This window comes from Monopterus albus, unplaced genomic scaffold, assembly GCF_001952655.1.
Source record: "Monopterus albus unplaced genomic scaffold, M_albus_1.0 scaffold3.1, whole genome shotgun sequence".
In the NCBI taxonomy this organism is placed as follows: Eukaryota; Metazoa; Chordata; class Actinopteri; order Synbranchiformes; family Synbranchidae; genus Monopterus; species Monopterus albus.
Genome location: NW_018127883.1, coordinates 10,134,683 through 10,150,861, shown reverse-complemented (window position 1 = coordinate 10,150,861; position 16,179 = coordinate 10,134,683). Strand labels below are relative to the sequence as shown.

The 16,179-nt window shown below is 40.8% G+C and overlaps 1 protein-coding gene across 5 annotated transcripts in view; it reads right to left on the bottom strand.

Annotated features, from left to right (window-relative positions):
• LOC109960195 (cadherin-18) overlaps positions 1-16,179 on the bottom strand; it is an 83,409-nt gene that overhangs the window by 6,496 nt on the left and 60,734 nt on the right. For 3 of the 5 annotated variants that reach the window (XM_020600127.1, XM_020600135.1, XM_020600118.1), the window contains 3 exons: positions 15,436-15,557; positions 13,472-13,589; positions 1,794-2,045 (listed from right to left, as the gene is read on the bottom strand). In XM_020600127.1, the coding sequence (XP_020455783.1) occupies positions 1,794-2,045; positions 13,472-13,589; positions 15,436-15,557 (492 nt within the window). Of the gene's footprint in view, positions 1-1,793; positions 2,046-7,746; positions 10,280-11,801; positions 13,132-13,471; positions 13,590-15,435; positions 15,558-16,179 lie in introns of those variants that run through there. The other 2 variants (XM_020600153.1, XM_020600143.1) reach the window with 2 other exon arrangements.

Below are 16,179 nucleotides of genomic sequence, written 5' to 3'. Positions count from 1 at the left end.
TGTGCTCATTTGAATACACTTCCTGTTAGAATTTGGTGCTTGAAGGCTGTTGTGCATGTGTGGACCGAAAGGAAGCATGGAACAAAATCAAACAAAAAGTTTACAACGACTGAACTGGGTGAAAAAAAAAAATCAAATAAACACATTTTGGAACTTCAGTCACATAGTCATTTGCCAGTCACATCATCTTTTATTTCAATCAGTAATGGTTTGACTGAAATACTGTAAAGGTTCCTCACATTCTCCTGTGGGGAGTGATGCAGTTTACGCACATCCTTTCCCTCCTCAAACGTTACTAATTCTGAAGAGATCTCAGGTGACTAACAGCTGCCATGCTGAGAGCAGTGCCACAAATTTTACACCTGCTTTCTCCTGATGTTATATTTGAGCCACAGTTCTGTCTCCTACAATAGTGGTAAATCAGGTGCTGAGGGTATTTGTATAAATTTCCATTCTCTTCTCCTTTATTTTTGTGTCCCTGAACAGGATACATTTGCATGACACCAAATGTGAAAATTCCTGCGGTGCTATTCTTCTTATTTTTTTCTGGCACAAAACCCCATTACGACTACTTAGTAAATAAGAACATGCACAAGTTAATGATTTAGTGCCAAAAAATGAGCTGCAAAATCTTAGCAAACAACTAATAACGCTGATAACGGTGCTCTCACTCTCTGTAACCACCAAGTTTCTCCCATGCATCAACTTGGCCTTCAATGATGTAATGTCCACAATTTTGTGTTCACCACTAGCTTTTTTCACTTTTAGGTTGTACAGTTTGACATACTGCCTCCTACGATGATGTCTGAGTGATGTCCTATTAGCTGGATGTGAGTTCATGGGTGAAAGGTCACTTATCAGTTACTTAGGCTTGATAAAATTATGATGGATTACTGCAGATGTTTAAAAGAAGCTGCACAGTTATTTATTTTTAGATTTTTATCACATGCTGGTACCCATGAATTAATATAAACATCTTTTTATCCGTTATACATCTTTTATTGTGGGTACCTGATCTGGTGCAGTTGCTGAACACAAACATGACATATGAAATCAGCAAGAGTAGCATCTATGCTGTCAACACATTCCTCCATGTTTGCTTTTCTAGTTACAACATGCAATCTAAACATGAAGTGATGAGGGGGAACCAAGAAGATTCAGTTATATAGTAAGAGACCAAATTTAAATTGAATTTCAAATCGTCAACAAGTGCCCTGTAATAGACTGAGGACCTGTCCAGGGTGAACCCCGCCTCTTGCCCAATGTCAGCTGGGATTTGCTCCAGCACCCCCGTGACCCTATTCAGGAATAAGCGGTATAGATAATGGATGGATCATCAAAAAAATGTATGTTTAATCAGATTTTCTGATATGAGCTGCTTGTCCTCACTACTGTCAGATTCAAGCTCCTTTCTCCAGTAAATTAAATTAATCTCAGCATTTTCTTTGTTGTTAAGCACCTCCTTTCTGAATCACACTGACCCTGCAACTCCCCTCCCCTCTTCTTTGTCGTCTCCTCCAGCCTCCGCTCTCTCTTTCTTCTCTTCTGTCCTTCATATCCCTTTTTTCCACCACTGCCCTCTCCAACTCTTTTTTCCCCCCAATCTAAATTCTGTTTGTGTCCTTGCATGTCCATTCATCCTTCTCTCCTCCTCTGCTCTTCCTAAACCCTTTCAAGCCTTTCTAGTCATCCCTGCTCCTCTATGGCCCATCTCCTCCATCTATGGGTTCAGGATAATTGCCCCCATGCAGTTCCCCCCCACCACAGTCCCCACAGCAGCTGTCCCAACTTACCCAGCAGGATGATGATGCACAGCAGGATGGCAATCAGAGCCCCTGTGCTTAGACCCGCTGAGGAGAGGAACGCCTCGCCTTGGCACGTGCGGATCCTGCCATGGCGTTGGCATGGACACACTCGCAGGGTCAAGGTGCTGGTGCCACTCAGTGATGGCTCCCCGCTATCCCACACCACAATGGCCAGCTCATACAGCTCCTGGCTCAGGTGGTTGAATCGCCGCCGCTTTGCAATGATGCTGGCTGTGCTGTCTATGATGAGAAAAAAAAAACATTAAAAAAATTAGACCTTTTGGCTATAAAGATTAATTGATTTGTCCTTTTCATCTCACTTGTGTTGCTCTTTCAGTGAAGCCTGTAATTACCTATTTAAAAAGAGATTTGTATTATGTCTCAACTCCGTTCCTCGCACTTTTTCCAGACTTTTCTGTTAACTCTCATTCTCCAATCAGTCTCAGATGTCTCTGTACTTTCTTTTTGACTCTGCCCTGCACACCCGGATGTCATCTCCTTATTGTTCAGTACTGGCTTCCAAACCCACCACAACTGTCTCCACAGCTTCCTTAGTATACAGTATACACATATCTGTGTTGTTTCTTTTCTACCAGTTCATCTGACATGCCTTAGCATTCCATCCACCTTTTTGTTAGTGTTCCTTGTGTTTTTTCATGTATAGATTTGCAAACCTGTTTGTGGAATCTGCTTGTTTTTGGATTTTGCGCCTGGTCTACATCCTGTGAATTGGTTCTCCTGCACCTCCAGTTCTGCTTCAATTCTGACTTTGCCTCTCTTTTCTCCCTAACCGGCTTTCTTTTGCCTGGACTAATAGCGAACCCTTTCCCTTGTATAAATAAACTGCATAATTGTATCTGTCAGCCTGTCTGCATCCCACTTGGGTCCTTATTCCCCCTTGTGATGTTTCTGAACAGAAAACATGAGAGTAAAATCTGGCCCACCATTTCCTTGGTTTCAGAGGAGCTCATGAAGATGCAACCTCTTCCTGAGTGTCTGAATTTCATTGCTCAAGACAACACAGACCTAGAAAGAAAGACTGCTATCTAAATTTTAATTGAGGGGAATTTACTGGCCCCAAATTGCAATGATTCAGAGTATGGTGATGTTGGTGACTGATATTGCCTTTCCTGTAAGAAGTGCAGGCCTCCTGGGATGTTCCTGTGCTCCTGCCTTTCCAGTGGTTAGCTGCAGGCTTGCTATCCCCAAATCTGCTTCTCCTTTTGTAAGACACCAGATGGCTAGCCCCGAGTCTACTCCTGTCCTTGAGTCACTCAGTCTTCAGACTTCCCTGAACTCAGGTGTGGCTGATGCCCAGCTCTACTCTTTCATAGAATCCCACCTATATGGGATGTAGGTGATGGTGCCCTTAGAATTAAGCAGTAGTCCCAAAGATGTTGGACTTTCCAGGATCCCAGATCATCCAAGCTTGAGACCCCCAGCACTCTTGAGACACAGCCTTCCAGTATCCCTGAGCATCAGTCACCCAGCACACCTAGGCACCAACTTTAAAGCACCCTTGAGCATCAGCCTCCCAATGCACTCATATGCATATGATTTGCAGCATTCCCAAACCTCAGCCACACAGAGCCTCAGAGGTCCGGTCTGGATCTCAGCCAGATGTTACAGATGCCTTATCTCTTTCTGAGCATGAATCAGAGCATCTTCCTCAGTTGGTCATTGCTGTGAACATATCACCTGTTCCTGAGTTGGCCTGGGTGGTCAATACTTCAAAGTTGGTTCCTGGACCCACCACTCTGGACGTCACCTCCCCAGTTTCACATTTGGTTCCTGGGTGTGCCTTCCTGGTGGACACCTCCTCGGCTTCTGAGTTGGAACCTTGGTCAAACTCTGTGCTGATTCCCCTTTAACTCCACAGACTATTCCTGGGCTGACCCTCTCAGCTGATGCTTTCTCAGTTCCTTGGCCTCTTTCTGGGACAGTTGCACTGGTTCCCCAGCAGGTGGTGTCTCCCTTTACCCTCATCATGCCAGCTCCTGAGTTAACCCCTTTATCCAAAACCACTCCAGCTCCAGAGTCATTTTCCATTACAGAAGCCTTATGAGCTCAGAGTCAGTCCATAACACTAATGCACAGTCTATTCCAGTGCTGGCCTCCATTGCCAACATCCAGCCTGATCCAGGTGGTTTGTTCCCAGAGTGGTTCACTCTTTGATGCTGACCTCCTGTCCACTGTCCAGATGGTTTTCTTCTTTTACACTGGCCTCTTGACCAAACCCTAGAGTGGTTCTGTCCTCCGTGCTGGCCAAGGAGATAACCACTTACAGGTAGATTGTTTCTCCTGTTTGGTTGTTTGGACTCTGACTTCACCTCAGCTTTTTCCCTGTCTGCTTTTGTTCCACTTGGATTCACAGTAAGCCTCTCTCTATAAATAAACTGCATCGGTCTGTCTGTCTTCCTCTCATGTGTCTACAACTGTTATTTCTTAACAGAAAACATGGCAAACAAGAACTGTCAGCTAAATAAGAAAAAGGAGCCAATACTTGCCACTTAGAATTGGACTTTTTTTGTTTGCTTTTGTACTGCATCACTAGATTTTTTTCCTTAACTCCTGCTTGCCTGTATACTAGGGCTAATTAGTTTCAAAGATGTTTTGTTAAGTACTGTACTATGCTGGAAAAGAGCAGTTCACCTTGGGCTGTGTTATTGGAAGATGAACAGAAATAAAAAAGGAAACATTTGCAAAGGAAAAAAAGTAAATTATGGAGAGCTCTAGGGGAACACTTTATGGCAAGACTCAACAAAGAGGAGGCAAAAAATACAAAGACCCAACACTTGTGTACCCCTTTACATAGCAATAAATTCACATAGCTGCATAAGATAACTCATGAAAGCATGATAAATAAATACTCTGCAGATATCCCAATCAATCATGTTACAGGCTTTACTAACAGCAGTCAGTTTGTCCTCTGTGCTGCTGTCAATAATTTTTTAGTTTCCTCAGTTACTTTCACAAAGACATACAGTAGCTTCATTACTAACACAGGGATATACACTCTCTCCATATTTTATAATGGTTTAATCCTGACAAAAGTGGATAAACTAGGTGATGCATCTTTAACAAGCTGCAATCAGAAAGACCATATATGCAGTGATTACAGTTTTTTTTTCATTGTACTATTTTAATAACAAAGAAACTTTATAAAGTTACTTGCAAATAGCCCCGAGACCCCACCTGTATTTCACACAATGGATGCAGCTGTTAGTAAATTACTGTGGTTATAAGAGCAGAGTTTTTCTTTCTTCCTTGCCCAAAAGCTGATAAGTCGTGTTATCAAACTGATGAGTGAATATTTATGTACTATACCTCTACAATAAATGTTTTTATCATCACAATTCATACAAGAAAGAATCTGTAGTTTCATATACAGTATGTCCATGTCATGACATCAAATAAAGTCAAGTTTCCGTAGAACTTTTAAGGAAGATGAGAGGAGCTGGTTTGATTGGCCATTACTAAAGCCAGCCCCAACTCCACCTGCTCTGGATAACTGGACAGCAACAGCTCTCAGAGCACTGGCAGAGGTACCATTAGCCATCTGTGATCAAGTTGCCCACCAGTTACAAAAAAACAACAAAAAAACAAGTCACTAATCTACAATGCCGTTCACCACAGACTACACCATATATTGAGATTTAAATTACATATTTTATATTTGTATTTTGAGGAGGTACTTTACACTGTTCAAATATCCTGTAGTTGTAAGTGAAGGCTCACCTTAATGAGATGATATGCTCAGACAGGACAGTGAATTGATGTTGCTGAGTTGTGCATGTTAAACTAAACAGTTTGCTTTTCCAGTGACTTCAAGATATTTGTAATGCTCAGTAGAACTACCCGCTCAGTCTACTTTACAGAATTTGGGCTTCATTAAGGTAGCTAGCATAACATAGCTGCTGAGGCTACTTACAGAAGGATGTTCATATTTTCGACATGTTTGAGTTATTTGTTAAAAACTCTTTGTTAAAAGGTTTGCACTGGGCTGGTCTGAGGGTTTATGATTAAAAATCTACCACATCATGCTGACATACATGTAGACTCTGTGGGAAAGGACGTCTCTTAGCAGGAGACACCGTGATATGTTGTATATACTATATAACATATCACAGACTAAATATGCAAAATTTAGGGTAAAATCTTGATATAGAGATAAGGAAGATAAGGGAACTCAAAATGCTTCAACTTCACTGGTTACAGTAAATGATCATCCATCCCAGTTCATTCAAGTCAATGGCTGGGTGAATCAGGTAACTTGGGCCTCACATGATTGATTAGCTAGAAACTTGCAGATGACACATCACAAGCTGATATATATTCCCACAACATTTTAAGGTCTGAAAACACTGAATCATGAACAGGACAACCTTTTACTTTCCACCCAGAAAAAACACCTCCACTGTATTGTACTATCGTGCTGCTGCTCTGAGACCTTGTCTCCCACACCAATCTCTGCTCCATCTATGAATAATTATAATGATCGACAGTTGGAATGACAACACGTACTTCAAGCTTTATTAAGTCACACTTGCAGTATCATCGTATCAGCAAGCAGATGGGTGGGGGTTTTGAGAGAGTAGAATGTGAGAGATGCAAATAACAAGGAAGAGAGATGGGGAGTTGGAAGATGACAGGAGGAGAGGGGGAGCTGAGGGGTTGATTGCAGGAGGTGTGTGTTTTTGTGTATGTGAGCCAAAGAGAGAGAGTGAGAGAGAGGATGAAGATGAGGCTGAGGCAGAGACAAACAAGCTGTATGTACTTGGTGTTCACCATCACAGCGTTTAAACTTTGAAGCACAAAACCACGTCGGCAAAGGTCCTTGTACAGACCACAACAAGGAAGTGCACATCAATTATGTCATGCTAATTTCAAATTAAACCGCCTCTCATCACAGGTGGGTGGAGAGCTGTGCGCTTGCTGATTAACACCGCAGTGAGATGGGCCATCTGCAGCCATGCGGTATCCAAATATGAGGAGAGACAGCATGAGTTAGCACAGTCACATCTTAACCATGTTGTGACAGCTTGTGCTCTGTGCTGATACCTTTAATGTGAGGTAGGTGACCACCCAGGAAATATGAGAAAATATGCTTTTAAGAGCATTTCACGCTTAATTAAAAATGATCCTGCAATTTTTGATCTCTGTTATTCTCTAGATTAAGCAATTTTCATTTTTTGTGGTGTCTGGTTTTCTATCACATGAAGAAAAAAACAAAAACAAAATTGCCACTTCATGGTCCTATGCCTTCACCAACCAGTCAAATTCACAGGAATTTAAACTTGTATGTCTAAATGACAAACCTGAGCATGGTAAGAAAGGCAAAACAGGATGTTTTCCAGGAAAAACAGCAAATTTTGAGAGGTGTACAACATTCAAACTATTTAAGGTATTTACATATAGTGAAACAAATATCTTTGTCATAGAGCTGACACTGTGGAACATATACTGTAAAGTGTGATAAAAAAAAAAATCAAGTGTTATAAAAAAGTAAACCAAAAATAAATCAACAATAAACACATGAGACACAAACACATCTCTACAGACTTCACACTTGCCCACACATGCATTTCGATGGATTCCTTGTGAACTTTGGTGGGTGGGAGTAGGTGTCACTGATGGGATTCAGCAAAAAACTTCTCTCCAGTTGCCACTTACTGTAACATATATTGCTAGACATTCTGATGATGGGTTAATGTTGACTGTGTATGGTAGCATATGCATAAGTACTCTACATTCCTATATCCTGTAATAAAAAACAAAAAAAAAAACAAATAGGTGATGTTGCTGCACATCACTTTTTGTTCAATGAAGCTATTTTCAAAGAATCTCTTAAAAGAGACTGAACAATGTTGGCATACAGTTTTCCAATTGAGCATTGGCTAATGAACAATTAACCAACATACAGCTTATAATTATTATTACAGCATTATTACAGACACCTGGGCACTTAGTTTAAAGTCATTTCCACACATACCATATGTTCCCACACATATGAATGATTACATTATCAGCGACAACTTGTATGAATGTAAATATGATCGAGTGAATGTTCTCATCTTTTAGCAAACTGGACATGCACTCTTTAAAGGTGTGTAATTTAAGCCACCAAAAATGAAAATCTGTTAACCACTGATGCTTTATAGCTGTCACAGGTAGAACTGCTAGAGTAACAGTAGTAATATTGACGGAAACACTGGCACTTGACATTTTTAAATGTCTTTTAACATGACCACAATATTTGTGCACTATTCATTGTTGAGAATCTTAACCGTTGATGGGCTGGAATTTGTGGTATGGTTGGAGTCAGGGACTGACTTCAACATGCATTTCAACATTTGTGCTACAAAGACACAGTTTGAATTTTAACTGTAAATTAACATTGTTTTTCTGGCTCTGGGGTTTAGGGTGGAACTTTTTTTTCACCATCTTTTGGTCAGGCCTCTCCCTGCAAGAGCTTGGTGGGTGGTGTTCAATCACAAGGGAGATTGGGATCACCTGGTCTGGCTGCACTGTATAAACGGGTGGCAGTCAGCTAGTCTTCTTTTCTCCCTTGGCTTTAATTATGTCAGGTTTTGTTGAATGAGGTTTATGTGTTAATCCCCCTTTCAATTAGGTAAAATAAACATATTTTGAGTTATGACTCGTGTGGTTTCCCCTCTTTTGTCCAGCCTTGAGCTATTTCTTATGGGGTCCTATAACAGCACCTCCTCTGCTTAACAAAATCAGATCAGCAAACAAAACACAGATTCACTCTTTTATTCAGGTCTTTTCTTTGCTGTGGAATTGCCATTTTCGGCTGCAGAGAGCAAGCCAGGGCTGCGTAGACACAGAGTTATCATGCAGATGTGTTGATGCAGTTGAAGTGCTGGATATGCTACAGTAAATGCAGGTCAGACTCCCACAGCATATTAGGCACCATTAAAGCTGAAAAAAGAGGGATGCTATTGCTCAGCTGATCCAGGAAGGCACTTTGTGGCAAACCTGTTCTGTTAAAAGCCTTTTAAATATTCAGCTTCACTATGGCTGCTTTACAGTGGCTGAAAATTGAATGCCTCTTTGATCTTCTTGTCTGTCACATTGTGATGACATTTGTTTCTAAAAAGGCAAATTAAACTGGGGCTATGATCTCTAAATAACCCACACACTTAAATAGATCAATTGATTTCTGAAGACATCATCTTCCAGTGTGCATGCAGAAGAACTTAGAATATTACAGTTAATCAGCTGTGTTGAAAGAAGCCCTGTCAAGCCATTGACATGTGGGATGTTTAATTAGCTTTTATGCCATTCACACTTCAATGGGTGTTATGCTTCTAGACTCCCAAACAGCCATTATGTGCTGAAACATCATGATTTGTGCCAAGAGAGCAGAGCAGCTTCTCTTGTGCCGTTTTTTTTTTTTTAACGTACACAACAAACCACTGAAGACTGTCACAGTCTCTCACTGGACTATTTGATTAGCTTTCCTATTATACAAGCAAAATTCCCATCTTCTATGTTGATAATTTAGGGAAATGAATAATATTCTTTTTAATTAAATAAACAAATGTTACACATAAGCCTTGTAATTGTGCATTAAGGCGTCAGTAGCTGTTGGTGCCACATCAGAGCTGTAAACCAATTTATTCCTGTACAACAGAACGATATTACACTCCAATCTGCGTTCATTGTTATTACATAAACAATCAAAGTTGGACAAATATTGAATGGTTGTCAATTTGCATGTAAAATATAAAAAAAATAACTGATTTTATGCAGAAAAACTCAGCTACAGCTGCCAGGCTCTTCTAGATATTGGCGGCATGAATATGTTGGGCGACCTAGCATGAAATCAAGAACTGGTGAATCTTTGCATTTTCCAGACATGGCCATCCAGCCGGATGGGCCAGCTTGCTTCTTCTATGACAGGAAATCCTCACTGTTCATTAAACAAATGTGCTGAAACCTAATGTAGACAAAGAAAACTTAAAGGTAGCCCACACAAACAAACTGGGGTCCCCTAATCTAGGTTAACCAACATACAGCTAAGTTCTTTAACTGCCACTTCAATAGATCAAGCTGCAGCAAACTCACTAGATGCTGCTTTAAAAACTTATGGGAAAAAATTCTAATAACCAAATGTACAGCTCAACCAGAACTGAAACAATCTTCTAGGACTAAAATTAAATGAAAACCAAAGTGAAACAAAACCACTGAAGGCTGTGTGTGTGCGCAGGTGGGTTGAGGCGGCACATGAAGATGACTAATTAGTAAGATAAAGCTATCTGTAAGTGTATGCCGCAGGTGGTCTAGGCTCAGGGATCACCAGAGGACATCGGTGCATGTGGAGGTTCTGTTTTAATAGGATGCAGCAGTTGTGGGAAAAGTCAACAGTAGTCAGGTTGGATTTTAAACTATGTCCCACATCCTCCTCCCAACCTTTCCTCCTCCTCCTTCTCCTTCTCCTCCTGGGGCATCTGAGATAGAGATGGAGGTGGAGAGGTTGAGTTAGAACAGGAGGGAGAGGCAGAGCCGCCCATGCACAGTGGTCCATGGAAACACCCAGAACAGACTTAATGGCCCTGCACAGTGATGTGCCCGACTTGGCCCAGTTAGATGATTTCAGCCATAAAAATATTGGCACTGGGTTCTTTTCTGAAGTGTTCAGGGTGTAACATCATGTGTTGGGCCAGGTAATGGCTCTGGAGATGAACATTCTAGCCAGTAACATACTCAGGGAGGTCCAGTTCATAAACAGACTCTCCCACACTAACTACTGCACTCAGGTTTACAGGAGTGTGTCCATGAGGGGCAGATATGCTCTCACACAGTATATCAACCTGCACCATAACAGCATCTTGTAGCGAGGAGTCTGCTAGAACCACAGAAGAGGAACCGACTGAAATTACTGCCACAAAAATCCAGGTTTCAAGAGGATCCATTGTGAGCAAACTGTAACTGAGAAGGAAATGGGGTCATGAGAGAGTTAGTCATGTGAGTGACAGAGGGATTTTCGTCAGTTGCACAACAACAGAAGGATGTATTAGGCCCTGGCACAGAGCAGCTACCAAATGATCTGGTCTGCTACAGCAGCAATGAAAGAAGCTGCTTCAAGTGTGAAGAGCTTATTTTAATTATCAAATACAAGAGTCAACAGCCTGGTGCATTGTCTCCCTCTCTCTAACCCAGCTATTGTGAGCATAGCAAATAACTTTGAATACACAGTGGCAGTAGAACGCTATACGACTCCGGCGACTTCTGATAATGCGGACTTAAAAGTGAGTGGAGGTTTGGAAGCACCTTAAACTCAGGCTGCAGCAACAGATGAAGAATTTAAAGGAATAATAAGTGACATTAGATATAATATGAATGATCAGTCACAGCAAAACATAACCTAGATACAGGTTTCTGGCTTGAGAATGGCACTTTCCTTCATTGCTAAGCTGATGAATATAACAAAAGAGACATGTCTGTCTCTGATATTTGTGAGGATTGAATTGGTTTGTTGTATTAAATACATTTTCCTAAAAATTTTGCTAGAGGGATGAGGAAGAAGTTCTGCCTTGTATGCCATGTCTTGCATAAAAACCTCAGTTCTTTCAGGTTTTCCCTGACAAATCATTAAAGGGAGAATAATTTTCTGTGTTCTTGTCGTGATACATAATTGGCCCATTACACAAGGGATTATAACACCGATACAGTTTGAGAAAAAGAAGAGCATGTAGGGTGGTTTATAAATCCCAGCTCGAAGGGCGTTGTTTCAGGCTATGAGAATAAATCTTCCACTGGGATAATAATGATAATAATGGCTTATCTATTTATCTGTTACTCAAACAGCATCAAGCAAAAAAAAAAAAAAAAAAAACTTCTATCAATTCCTCAAGTAAGAAAGATTTGTTTTCTGAATGCTTTGGGAATATTTTGCTGCAGATGGCTCTGTTGTAGTGAATCTAACAATGTGTTACTCAAACAGCACCAAGCAAAAAAAAAAAAAAAAAAAAACTTCTATCAATTCCTCAAGTAAGAAGGATTTGTTTTCTGAATGCTTTGGGAATATTTTGCTGCAGATGGCTCTGTTGTAGTGAATCTAACAATGTTTAAGAGAATCACTTTGCAAATTGCCTGTAATTGGACTGGAAATCTAGAGTTTTAATTTGTACTACACAAACATAGTCGACCAAGCCCTGCCTGCCCCCATGGGTAAAGCTGCACGCAAGGCATTTTACTATAAGGCCTGGCTCCAGGAGGGTGTAACCACCTCTCTGATCCAAGCAGAGCTTTCCAAAGACACTGATCCATAAAGCGTTTGAATTGCTCTTACTCTTGTTCCTCATCTTAGACCAATTTGTCCTGAAGACCTGGCCAGGAGAGCCACAGTAGTGGGTCTTAAAACCCTGAACTGAGCTAGCACTTCTGCACTTCCAGTTCCCTCGCCCTGAAGTCAACAGGATTTTTTTTGAGATGCCAGGAATAAGTTCTGTTATTAAGACAAAGCCAATACATTTTCATCTTTTGTTTTGTGGCATAACAGAACAAATACCCCACTTGTGATTTTGAATGCTTTTGTGTGTGATTCCCTAACACAGCATATGGCAAACCAGCAAGAGATGTTTTGCATGCAGTAGTAGAGGTGTACCTTGGTGCGATTCTTGGTAACATCTTAGAGTAACAAGAATATTTTAACAAGCATGTTTCACCAATAATAAAACAATCACACATGTCGTCTGTTGGGTGGGATAAAAAGAGGGTCATGTGGCTCAAGGTTTTACAACATGCTCTGAATCTTTTCTATGTGGTGTTCTCAGTTTCTGATTAAGTAAAATGAATAGGTCTTTTGAGTGAGCAAGGTAAAGTACAAATATGGAGCAGTGTCCAACTTCAGAGCTGCTCTGCTGGATTAATGTGGAAAGTAAATAAACTGCTGATGACTGAGCTAAAGTATGCACATATACAAAATTTGCTGTGTGATCCTTGTTTTGTTGGATTCATCTGCCTTTTAGGAGCAGAGGTGGATAGGAGCGGAGTGCATGTATGCAGCAAAACTTGTCTGTGCACCTACATCCGGTTGAAGTTGTCAAGGGAAGTCTTGTGGTAGCAACTGTACTCCAGAGACATATCCTATTATCACATATTTTTTTGATCGGGCTTGTGATGCCTTCCTGTTTCCCTGCTTCTTTCTGCCTTAGAGATTCATCTGCAGAGCTGCGAACCTGTCTTCTCGGTGGCCAACTGTGAGATCTTTTGGCTGAGAGTGCTGTGATTGCAGACCAACCTAGGGATAGGTATTCATCTGAGACTGAGATGGTTACCATGGTAACCACTGTTGGCCCTGCACCGGCACAAAAAAATGCAAGCAGGAGGGGGAAGAGAGAGAGTGCCAAAATGGGTAATCCATCTGAAAACAAAATGTGCAAACATGCCAAATCTCTATGACTCTAATGTTTCATGAAGACCTGACTCAGAGTAGAGCCCAGTGGCATTTGAGTCTCCAGATGTCTACCATACCCAGCTGACAGAGCACATACTTTCTTTGCACCTCCAAGGTATGAGCAAAGTAGTGCAGCTTATTGGATCCTTTGAATGTGAGCAATGAGGATGGAGCCATGCTCTGAAGGCAGAGTGCAAAACTCATAAGAAATTCAAACAAACATATTGATCACTTTAATTACCTTCATTGTCCTTCAGGGTAAAGTTAGGATTAACTGGTAGCTGGCTCGGCAACGCAAAGGAAAACCTTTGTCCATTGGCAAAGTCATCCTTATCCATTGCAGTGACAGTCTGGATCACCTGTTGCACAATACATAGTGTAAATTATTTGAGACATAACATTTAATTAACTGCATTTTCACTGTAATTGCACACAAGACAAATGGTTGTTTTAGTTTCTGTTGCACATCTCATGACTTGTTTACTATAACCGAGCAGCGTCAGAGGTCCGCTGACCTATGTATAACCAACTGGTCTTGCAACACTTTCTCCTCTACCTGAAGAGAACAGAGGAAGAGTAGGTGGTTGTGACCCTAGAATTTCAGAGCATTTGGCTTGTGCACATGGTTCTGACATCTAACAGTGTCACAGGGACTCTCAGCGCCACCTCACTGCTACTTTGTTACCCTTAATTGTTACAAGACACAGTGAGAGTGGGGAGAGAGCTGGTGTTGAGAGAAAAATGACCTGACAGCACTTGTCACCATGGGGAGCTCTTATCTTCACTGTGAGATTTTGGGTGTTGTTGTGCTTCTTGTATCCTTGCACAAGCCTTTGTTTGTGTGCAGCATTAGGAAATGTTTGCTTCAGTTTCCTTATGTGAATGTCACGGCAGTTCTCTATTATGTATTTTTTGTTTTAAAGTATAATGCCAATGTTTTCGCTTACTAATTCTTCAGAAATCTATGAGCTTGCCTGTCGAGGTCTGATTATTGGTGGTGGTTCTCATTCTAATACTTGAATTAAGGCACTGACAATTTCAAAACTCCTGAGCAGTACAGTGCTGTGACTGTTAAATTTATCCTCCTACAGTTACGGTATCTAGGTGTTTCTACCACACTGCTCAGATCCAAAAATCAAACCCAACACCAATTTATTTTATTATTTGCTGGCAGACACGTTTCAGCACCTGCTATTCTCAGCACCATTCACTAATCCTGAAACACTGATTTTGTAAGTTGCTTTAGCCCTACAGTAATACAAGGTTGCAATTTGAAAAACACTGTGCTAACCCAGTAGCTCCTTTTAGTACCAAAGCAGGGTTTATGGTGACGTAGTTGTTTTAAAGGAGTAATAAAGATGTATGTTATTTTTGTTATCGCAGCACATTACACTCTCAGGTGCTGTATGGACACTCACCAGAGGCAAAAGGAAGCCGTGTTAACATTGTTAAGGTGTGTTTGTGGTCATTTTATCTCATGGACAGGTTTATTTTGCCTGTGTGCTGTTGCTATTCAGTTTGATATACTTCTAGCATTTGATTTACCTCTTATCTGTAACTAGGTATTCTGTTACAGTTTTGACACTTGTCAAATAATTAGCAAAATAGCCAATGCTTTGGTTTAAAATGCAAACATCTTAAAACGTTACTGAGCAGCTCTGTTCGTTCACCTGTGTTATTTGAATGAGTGTGCCACTGCCTCTTTCAACACATTATAACTGTGCCCAGGAACCCTGGGGCTGTAATGCAACCACACTTTAAATGTAATGCAAATTTTAATCCAAACTTTTCTTCCACTAGCTTGAAGCTATTAAAATGTGTTTAGTTGTGTCATCCCAGTCTTTACTTCATCAGCCTTTGCCAAACCAGCCTTTCAACCATTTCCATACTGCTGATTGCTCTAAATCTCAAAAAACTCTTAATTTGAAAAAATCTGAAACTACAGAGAGCAAATTGGAATGAGCTTCGGTTTGGAGCTGTCATGGTTTGCTGCTGAGTTACTCATTTTGAATGAGGGATGATTAAGCGACTCTCTCCAATGCCTTTGCAGTGTCTTGTTGCTCAGCTCTCAGTGAGCAAACCAAATTGCTGAGGGAAACAAAAGTTCAGGAGTAAAAGAGGTGACTGAGGTTAATGCACCACTCTCAACACTAAGAGGCATAGATAGGTGGTGCAGATGTTTGTAGGCGAATCCTCAATGTTCACCTGTCCTGGCCTTGAGCTCTCACACACAATGACCTCATCCTGTGTAGCTATCTCTGGTGGATTGTCATTCACGTCCAGGACCTGGATGGTAACAGGAACATGGCTGAGGAGGCTGGGGTTGTCTGTAGCAGAGAGAGAACAAGTAACAAAAAAAAAAAGATAAATGTAAGCCTTAACAACAAAGTAGAACATCAACCCTGTCATTTTTAACTGGGGCACACTGTACTCGTCCTGTGAGGCAGTTTATGAGTTTTGCATTAGGCTGCGCCACCACTGAGGGGCCTAATGTTGCAAAAGGCAATTGTGTGTATTAAAGCACATCTGATCATCTTGTGTAGCGCTGTCTTGTCCATGCATTTATAACGCATTATTTGCCCAGTGCACTGCATGAGCAACTTAAAGTATATGGCATCTAAAACACATGCATTTTTTTTCTCCTGATTAATGTGAAATGGCTTTCTGATCTGTGTGGAAAAACAATATGGAAAAAAACAACACTTGATTTGATTTATTCTTTCAAGCATGTAAAGACAGTTATGTCAACACACATAATTTTACACATATCCAACAAATGCTAATCCAATATCAATTTGCTTATACCTAGTACATGCTTGAATGGAGTAGGAAGAAGTCAGACTTATCCAGTCCTACCCCATGACATCATCTTACATCATTGGTTTGCAAGCAGTATCTCTACATAAATAATTATCTTCTACACCACACAAGTAATATACTAAAAAAATT